Consider the following 10,132-nt stretch of genomic DNA (forward strand, 5'->3'; position numbering starts at 1 on the left):
AAACGTCATCACGCGAACAAGTAAACTTAGTCTGTAGCATCGTTATGGTTATAATTGTGCTCTTATAAACTATTCTAACTCAAACGTTCTAGGAAAATGTTTTTAGATAAAGATTGAAAGGGTTGTCAGAAGCTTAGCGATTGTGACGCTGAATTCGTGGGACTGTGGTGCAGTTCGTTTATAGCTTACCTTTAGCTTTTTACTTCTGGCGACTGCATTTCGGCTTCAAATTTCATAAAAGTTGTGTTCATCTGTGATAATTATCTTGATGGATCAAACATGCAAGTATCATAAACTTTTGTTGATCACAGAGCTTGTTTTTAGCGATAATCCAAAACCCTATGGGAAAATCCTATTGGGTTTTTCTCGAGGGAATCGGCGTGATGCTAACTGCTGGTCGGCCTACAAAGTGGCTGCTGTAACCCTACTGTATAAAAACAAGTGACTTTTACAACTTTTGAAATCACATTTTGTAATATTTGCGGTTTTATTTTTGTAACTTGTAAAAATGTCTGCTATTGAAAAAGCAATACATAAAAGGATTTATGTATATAAAGCATAACAGAATTTATTAAAAGACCGAAACTTATAAATTAGATTACATAAACAAAATAATTTAATAGACAACAATAACATTTAGACAACAATAAAAAAGAAACAAACACAAACAGGTAAAACCAGGGTGGTACGATTGGGCTAAAAGCTTGAAAATGTATATGTTGTAAATTTGAGAGGCTATGAAATGCCCTAAGTTATGTGGACTAAATGGTCCGTCCCTCCTGTCCTGAAGTGGTTCATTTGAACACTGTATCTCATCTTGCTATCACAAGTGTATAAAAAATTGTACCAATAACTTTGCCCCCTAAATCATTACAAGTACTTTATATTTGAAGGAGTTTTAATCAAAACAAACCTTATCACACCTTTCACATTAATCGCCCCATCAATCTTCAATAAAAATATTAAGTATTTTTCTGATCATGACTTTGGGACCTTTTTGGGATAGTTCACCCAAAAATGAAAATGTTTTCAAAATTAAATCACCCTCATGTTGTTCCAAACCTGGAACCTGTTGAACACAAACAAAGCTATTTTAAAGAATACTGGTTGACGTAGCCATTGATTTTCCATAGTAGGTAGGAAAAAAATACCATGGAAATCAATGGCTACCTGAACTATCCCATTAATAGGGCCTGTTAGCCTGACTGTACCCTGTTCAAGATTTCAGCGTAACACTGCTCTTTGTTTACTAACCTCCAAAGGCTGGCAGAGTCAAAATACTAACAATTCATTGTAACTTATCATAAACCTGAGACAATGTATCATTCACTGGCCATATAACATAAAGGTAAGCCGTTGTTTAATACTCATAGTACAAACAGCATGAATTTCAAGTAGGTTTTGCCCGGCCGCTGTGGCGTGAGCCACTTCAAACCAGGCTAATAATTTAAACACCTGTATCTCAAAATACTTTGCATGTTTACATTTGGCTCTGTTATGCACACTTCCAAGTTTGACACTACACTCTAAAAAAAATGCTGGATCAAATTTGGATCAAATATGGACAAACCGAGCCATCAGGTTACTTAAATTACATATTTGACCTAAATTTGGGTTAAAACAACCCTGTATTTTTTTTTTGAGTGTAGTTACTGTGAGAACTGCAAAGACTACCAGTTCTCATCTGAAAAGGAGCTTGAGCTGCCGGAGTCCGAGTCTGCATCCGTCAATCCATCGAAGTCCCAGTCAGCACTGGAGCCGCTGTCGTCATCCTCCTCCGAGATGAAATTATGACCGGACCCCAGGCATGCAGTATATACCCGGGTGGAGAGGCTTATGGATCCGAAGGAGGAACCAAACATGGTGGCTACATTTTTCCACGAGTCCATAGTGGGATCATATTCATGTATAATAAGCCTGTTTTTGTTGTGATGCACTATTGCAATAGTTAGAAGCAGCAGTTTGCTGTCGTGTTGCACAACTTGGTAGTTGAGAGCACTGCTGTCAATAGGAATGTCTCCGATCCGCCTCCATTCTCCCCGAGCAGGATTATACGCTTTGACCACAGGGATATCGCACAAACAGATAATCTGCTCCTGGAAAACACAGGCTTTGTGGAGTTTACTGCGTTTCAGAGAGCCCCGCTGGAGCCAGTGGTTTTTCTTCGGCTCGTAGCTGAGCATCCTTCTCTTGTTTACCACATAAAGCCGCTCGTTTACCGTCACAACCTGCATCTTTCCCAAAGAATGAGGCAAAGGGGCCACAAAAACCCACTGGTTCCTTTGAATGCTATAGCATTCTACTTCCTTGAGTCTGGCATCCGATACCGGGTCTCTGCCACCCAAAATGTACAGGTGCCCGTTGAGGTAGCCGATGTACGAGTGCATTCTTCTGAGAAGTCGTTCCGCAAGCTCCTGCCAACAATTTAACAAGGGATTGTAGACCCAAAAGTGCTTGGACAGCTGTGATGCGAGATACAGATTGTTATCCAGTGTGGAGCAGACCAAAAATGTCTCCATGGGAGAGTGTTTGAAGTTCTGATTGGTGAGGTTAATGACCGGGGACGCCATTGAAAAGATGTCCTCCGTGTAGGGATCATAGCACATGAAAGGCTCATTTGGCCGTCCAAAAAAAAGCACCATTTCTTTTGCACTCTTGCCAATTCTTTGTTTGGCAGCATGTACACCCTTTGAAATCTTGGCGCTCTGCTCATCGGCAGCCCCATCTAAAACATCCAAAAGATGTTTCTTTATAAAAGGCTTTGATTTAAGGCCATCTAGATAAACCCTGTCTTTCTCGGAAAACAAAGACCACCGCACGCATCTGAGGACCTGCAGTGCAACTTCTGCATCCACATGCAAATTATTCTCAATCCACTGTATTGCAAACGAGCACACTTTCAGTTCGCAGTCCACATCCAGAGAATCCAGTGTGAGGATCTCTTTAATCTGCTTCAGGTCCAGCTCACAAAGCTCTCGCACACTGGTACTGAGCTGGACAAAGTTCTTCGCAATAAACGCTTGAGCCTTGCTCTTCAACTCCAGATTGTCAAAGGTGTCGGCGAACTTCAAAATCCCTGCACAGTTAGAAAGGTCCAGCCTTCTTGTCATGAAGTTAGCACAAGCTTGCCGAATATACTCCAGCTGGAGCATGTTTGCAGATGCATAAAGCCTCTGCACGTTGCCCTCAGTGATTGACACTTTGCCAGTGTAACAGTAATCAATAATGACAGCCATTGAATCGGCGTCCACTTCGTGAATGGTGACGTTTCTCTGCGTGCTCTCGTACAGTCCTCCTGTAAACATGCTCTTGAAATAAGGGCTCGCTGCTGCCAGTATATTTCGGTTGCACTGGAAAACTTTCCCAGCGCGAGAGGAGCAACACCCCGAAGAAACGCTTCGGTCCTCTGACTCCGGGTCAGACTCCACTTCGATAGTCACGTCGACTAACAACTGCGAGTCGTAGAACAATTTCAGCTCTTTCATCAAACTTGAAGCGTGATTCGTGTCCTCGAGCTCCTCCGGACCACAGAAACAGTTCACCGAAGCCATATTGTCCCGTTTTCTCCGTCCTAACGCAACTAAATCCCGTCAGTGAGCGGAAGCGGCATTAAAACTCACTCAGCTCTGCTGTTAGTGTCATGAAAACAACGAGCTATGATGACTATGAGCTGCATGCACCGCTTCTCTGTTGCCTGACAATGTAGCCATGTTTCATGAATGAAACGCGGTCCTTTTTGACTGTACGAAATGCTTTTCTGGTTAAACTATCGGCAGCGGTGATGTCCGTCCCCTTTTAATTTCATTTCGTTCGGCTTTTGATCTTGAGACATCGACGAAGCATGTCTCACTCAAGCTTGCTACCGCTGAGCTGTAACACACGGCGCTGATTGGTCACATCGGCTGTGTCTCCAAGCATGTTGAGCTTCCTACATAGACAGCATTTATAGGCAGCGTAAGCCAGTGTTGCGAAAAATGCTGCCTACGGCTATGAAACCCACAACCTTTCTAGGCAGCTCACTAGGACTTGAGACGTGGGCTAGTCATTCTCAGCGCTCTGTATTAAGTTTGGTTGGCCTGCTAAAGCTTTGTTCAGAATAATAGCCTCAACATATAAGATTTAGTTTCAAATATTATATATGTGTTTTAAAATAGCAATTTGTCTTATTGACAATTTGACAGATTAAAGAAGCCTATAATTTATGACAACTGTAGATTAAAAAAATCGAATTAATTTTATATAGGCTATGTATAGCCTATATTTCATTAAGAAGGACTGCATTTAAGAAGGATTTCTTATTTTCATTTTCTTAACACAATAGGCTACAGTTGTCAGCCAATTTGATTACATTAACATGGTAGCCTGTGCAGGACAATATTATATCGCAGATTAAATTCACAATTCCAATATTATATGTAATGCAAGCATGCTGATGTCGCTGGGATCTCATTATGCTGCTCATTTCAATGCCAGGAAGAAAAGAGAAGAATAAAAAGAAACAAAACAAACAAACAAACAGCTAGCTGAGAACTCAGCAGAAACAAGACGATGATCTCTGCAAGCAGTGTGTTTATGTTGTCTGCACCCCACACATACAACACTTAAAAGAGAAGGGTTTAGGACAATATCACCTGCTGTTCGCATCTCAAATTTTGTTATATCTCTGTATATACTGAGTGAACCATTCACACATATATTGTTAAACATTCTAAATCTAAAGATTTTGGGTCTCCAAGCAGAGCAAACACTGCAAACACTTCTGGTCCTCAATGCAAGGCTTGCTTGTGCTTGTGCTAGATTCATATCTGGAATAATGAATGGGCTTTTGATGACTTCTTTTCATCACCAAAAGGAGCTTCCCTTTCACCTCCTCATTCTTTGATATCTAACACAAACGTTAAACGTAATTATTAACGTAAAATCAACAAACAACAACAAAAAAGGAGCATATAAGCATAATAATAACAGCAAGGTAAATTGTCCCAGGCTCTCGGCCCAGCCCGGGTTCATACCACAGTAACTTTAATAAAACTTTAATACATTAGCTCAATCATGAACATGAAGTCCCGTCGGATTGCTGTGGAGGTGAAGACGTCAACTCCTGATTCCACGCTCATTCACGGCATCATCAAGCTACGCCTTTGTTATTGTTTTGAATAAATGACCTCCAGCGCCAAAACATACATACTGTGCCTTTAATTTTATATTACTGATTAAAGCAGTCCTGTGGTTCCACAGCAATTTGAGCTACTTTGTCATTCAGACATACCTACATCAAGAATCAGCATATGAATCTCAACAATGGTGATAATCAACAAAAAGTTTCACTACACATGAGATCAATGAATCAAGAGACTATGTGATCATTATGTCATCATCAATACACAACAATCATCATCTAATGGTCAATCATCTATTTATTAATACCTTAATTAACATATTAACTGCAACATTGCTTCAGTGTTAGTTTTTAACACTCTGAGTTGACCCCTATAGACAGGAGTGTTAACATTTTGGGTTTTGCTGCACAAAATAGAATTGTATTGGTTGTTGTTGTTGTTTTTTTACTTTCTTTCTTTCTTTCTTTCTTTCTTTCTTTCTTTCTTTCTTTTTTGATAATAAAAGTAATGAGTTGTGGAGTGCAATAAATGAGGAGACAAGAGACGGAGATGCGTCGAGTCAGCTTTACTCTCCACTTGAATATATCAGAACTGTACAGCAGTGAGATCGACACAACAACACAACGTTAACCGGAACTCTATTTTGGTTTCCCTTAAAGGCATAGTTCCTTAGTGAATGTCTCTTATTTGTGGGTCACCACACAGTATTTATTTAACCTGAAAAAAATGTGTCAACAAAAGTGTATCTACATGAATTTGCTTTTTCTCTCTCTCCCAAGCTCCAGCGAATTTTTTTTTTTCTGTTCTGTTTTTTTTCTTTTTCTTCTGTCCAGTTTTACAGTAGGTGTTACATTGCCAGGGCAACAAAGTTGTAAAAATAAATACAACTTCACATATAAATGTTTTTTTAAAATAATAAAATCATGTTAATATGTTTTATGTCCTGTTGCTCTACTATTGAAACAGTAATTTCAATGTATTCATTCATTTATTTCAATCATTCAGAGTCTTAATATATTTTAAGAATGACTTAATTTGCCATGCCAGGGAAAGGAAATTAAATTTAGAAGTTGTATAGAAATTATAATAACTTTTATATAACCTATATTGAGTGTTTTAGAAAACAGTACTTTCATAATAATATGCACACTATCAATTGCAATTGAAAGTGTGTCTTCTGCACTTTCTGGTTTTGAGATCTTATACACTGCCTGGCCAAAATAAAGCAGCACTGCAGTTTTGCCTGAACACATTAAAAGCTAGTGCTTACAACACTGACTGAGAAAGACACAGTTATGACCTTTTTATCATCAAAACAACAACACGTGAGTAAATGCAATGTGCATTTATGTATGAGTGTTTGATGTAATGACAGAAGAGTGAATTGAATCAGTTTGATTGGTAACAGGAAGAATAGTTTCATGAAGTGTGTATTTGAAAATGAACTGAATCATTAAAACTATACTAGTGAATATGTACAATGGGGTCCAAAAGTCTGAGGCCACAACGAAAATTTGGATCATTCTCAAATTAGTTGTGGCCTAATGGTTAGAGAGTTGGACTTGTAACCCAAAGGTTGTGGGTTTGAGTCTCAGCACTGGCAGTATATGTAGTGTGAATGAACAGCACTCTCATTACCCACAACTGAGGTGCCCTTGAGCAAGGCACCTATCCCAATTGCTCACTGGGCCAGCAAAAAAATAAAAAAGAAGCCGCACACTGCTCCTGGTGTTGGTTCACGGTGTGTGTGTGTGTTCAATATTCACTGTTGTGTGTGTGCACTTGGATGGGTGAAATGCAGAGCATATGGGACACCATACTTGGCTACACATAGTGTCATCTCACTTCACTCAATTATACTGAATAAAATTAACTACGGTTTTATACAAACTTGTGGAGTTTTTTTCAAATAATTTTCTGATAATAGAGTGCAACAGTTGGGTTCCAGAAGTAAAAACACCGTTCATTTTCTCCATAAGGAAATTGATTTTAAATGGTAACTTATAAACCTTTAAAGACAGACCAACTGTGAGCTACGAGGTTGTTAATCGATGGTATTTGCTTTTGCTGAAGACCTCAGCCCACATTATTTCAGCTTATTTTTAAAATAATCATGTTTAACACTGGAATTCCTGGTGAAAAATTACCTATGATGCTGTACAGAAAATAACACCGAAAAAAAGCAACATACGCCAAAAGATCTTCTTAGCTAAACACACACCCATGAAGTGAATGGCGTAATCAAATCGATCAAAAGCTCTCAAAATACTAAAAATATTTGAATGAAAATGCTTATTTTTCAGTAAACTTAAAATATATAGCTTTTATATTATAATCAACATTTGTAAATGAGTAGTTTTATATTTCTCCATCGGTTTCAATTTGTTTATGTTGTTCGCAATGCTTCATTGTAGTTCTTTCCCCCACTAAAGCCGTTAAGTACACATTCTTGTACCTCTGTATTTTTGTCCGATTTTCTAATTCTTTTTTTGCCTCAAATCAAAGTTTAAAGTGTTGTGATTCACCTCATAGCTGATTTTCTTGGTTCATGGCTTATTACTCTTTAAAGGGTTAGTTCACCCCAAAATGAAAATTCTGTCAGTAATTACTCACCCTCATGTTGTTCCAACCCCGTAAGACTTTCGTTCATCTTCGGAACACAAATTAAGATATTTTTGATTAAATCTGAGAGCTGGATCACTCCTCCATAGGCTTCTTAAAGGTGCTTTATGTAACTTTTAGCGGCCTCTAGTGGTGATGTTTCAGATTGCAACCAAATTTTACAAGAGCGCATGTGCTCGAACTCATAGACAATACCGTCTATTACGCAAATATCTCGGCGAATACTAGACGGATTCGGCGAGCACCGAGCTCGTTGGGACCATCTAGTCGAGCTGAAAAGAACCATATAGAACCATTCCATAGTTTTTGGTGGTGTTTTCGCGGAGATATTAGCAGAAAACCATCGGGCGCGCTGCAAAATTGCGGACGCCGGTGACGTCACGATCTCAGAAGAAAATCGCTCGTATCTCTGGAACGCAAAGACCCAGAGAGCTCAAATTCGGGGGAGGAGGTCCCAGGGGAACCCTTGCTCGAACACTAGAGTGGCGGGCCTCGGGGATGCCCCCTACCGGATCGCCGTTCGCTGGCACCCTCGATTTCGAGCGGCTATAACTCGGGGAGCCGGGCGAGTTGGACCTCGGGGGTGGGCTCGTTCGAAAGGCCCCGTCCAGCACTACGAACGATTAGAGTCTTGGGAATATTGATCAAAGATTGACTGAGATATAAGCCGAAAAACGTGCGCCTTTAACCGGACGTAACTCCCTGACCGTCTACAATAGACTGTATATAAGGAGAGAGGCTCGGGAGAGCGCATGCACGTCACATCCGTTGGATTTCGCGGTAAATCCGACCCGGAGACTTCACATAGAAATAGGAATACTGGCCTTCAGAGGTAATAGCAAAACTCGACAAGTGGATCATTTTAATGTGTGATTACAACCCCTTCACACACAGGCAATAAAAAAAGGATTCATTTTAGTAGAAAAGTTACATAGAGCACCTTTAAGGGATCGAAACTGAAAAGTTATGAAAGACATCGTTAAAATAGTCCGAGTGACTACAGTGGCTCAATCTTAAGTTTATCAAGCGACGAGAATACTTTTTGTGCGCAAAAAAACAAACAAAAATAACGACTTTATTCAACTATTCATTTCCTTCTCTGTTGGCCTCGAGATTTCTTGATAAACTCTCGTCGCTTGATAAACTTAAGATTCAGCCACTGAAGTCACTCGGACTATTTTAACGATGTCTTTCATAACTTTTGGACCGGCCAGTTTCGATCCCTTAAAGGGATACTCCACTTTTTTTGGAAATAGGCTCATTTTACAACTCCCCCAGAGTTAAACTGTTGAGTTTTACCGTTTTTTTATCCATTCAGCCGATCTCCGGTTCTGGCGGTACCACTTTTAGCATAGCTTAGCATACATCATTGAAGTGGACAAGACCATTAGCATTTCTAAAAAGAAAATTACCAAAGAGTTTCGATATTTTTCCTATTTAAAACTTGACTCTTCTGTAGTTACATCGTGCACTAAGACCGACGGAAAATGTAAAGTTGCGATTTTCTAGGCTGATATGGCTAGGAACTATACTCTCATTCCTGCGTAATAATCAAGAAACTTTACTGCCGTACTATGACGCAGCGCCTGAAAATGTTGTGTTGACAGAAGGTAGCCTATTTTCAGGCGCTGCGTCATATCATTACGCCTGCTGCACTCATGGTACGGCAGTAAAGTTTCTTGATTATTACGCAGGAATGAGAGTATAGTTCCTAGCCATAACAACCTAGAAAATCGTAACTTTACATTTTCCGTCGGTCTTAGTGCACGATGTAACTACAGAAGAGTCAAGTTTTAAATAGGAAAAATATCGAAACTCTTTGGTCATTTTTTTTGAGAAATGCTAATGGTCTTGTCCACTTCAATGATGTATGCTAAGCTATGCTAAAAGTGGTACCGCCAGAACCGGAGATCGGCTGAATGGATTCAAAAACGGTAAAACTCAACAGTTTAACTCTGGGGGAGTTGTAAAATGAGCCTATTTCCAAAAAAAGTGGAGTATCCCTTTAAGAAGCTCATGCATGGAGGAGTGATCCAGCTCTCAGATTTAATAAAAAATATCTTAATTTGTGTTCCGAAGATGAACGAAAGTCTTACGGGGTTGGAACAACATGAGGGTGAGTATTTACTGACAGAATTTTCATTTTGGAGGGAACTAACCCTTTAACAAAGACGTTTTAAAGATCCCTACAGGAAAAATAAATGGAAAAAAATACTTCTGGAACCAGCGCCGCTGAAAAAGACACTCTATAGCATTTATGATAAAAAAATATTTCATGAAATTTAAAGAATACAAATTTAGATAAAAAATTTCACTAAGTGAAGGGCATTTTCACTAGTAGCCTATACGTTTCAGACTTTTAGCTCACATTCATTCATTTCTTTACCATT

The 10,132-nt window shown here is 39.4% G+C and overlaps 1 protein-coding gene across 1 annotated transcript; it reads right to left on the reverse strand.

The window, feature by feature from the left end:
* Nucleotides 1-1,637: 1,637 nt before the first annotated feature.
* On the reverse strand, nucleotides 1,638-3,654 carry kbtbd7 (kelch repeat and BTB (POZ) domain containing 7). The gene has a single exon (XM_056252188.1). The coding sequence runs from the start codon at nucleotides 3,549-3,551 to the stop codon at nucleotides 1,671-1,673; it is 1,881 nt and encodes a 626-aa protein (XP_056108163.1). The 5' UTR covers nucleotides 3,552-3,654; the 3' UTR covers nucleotides 1,638-1,670.
* Between the last annotated feature and the right edge of the window lie 6,478 nt (nucleotides 3,655-10,132).

Source organism: Rhinichthys klamathensis, unplaced genomic scaffold (genome assembly GCF_029890125.1).
Source record: "Rhinichthys klamathensis goyatoka isolate OS25496 unplaced genomic scaffold, OSU_Roscu_1.1 h1tg000093l_1, whole genome shotgun sequence".
NCBI lineage: Eukaryota > Metazoa > Chordata > Actinopteri > Cypriniformes > Leuciscidae > Rhinichthys > Rhinichthys klamathensis.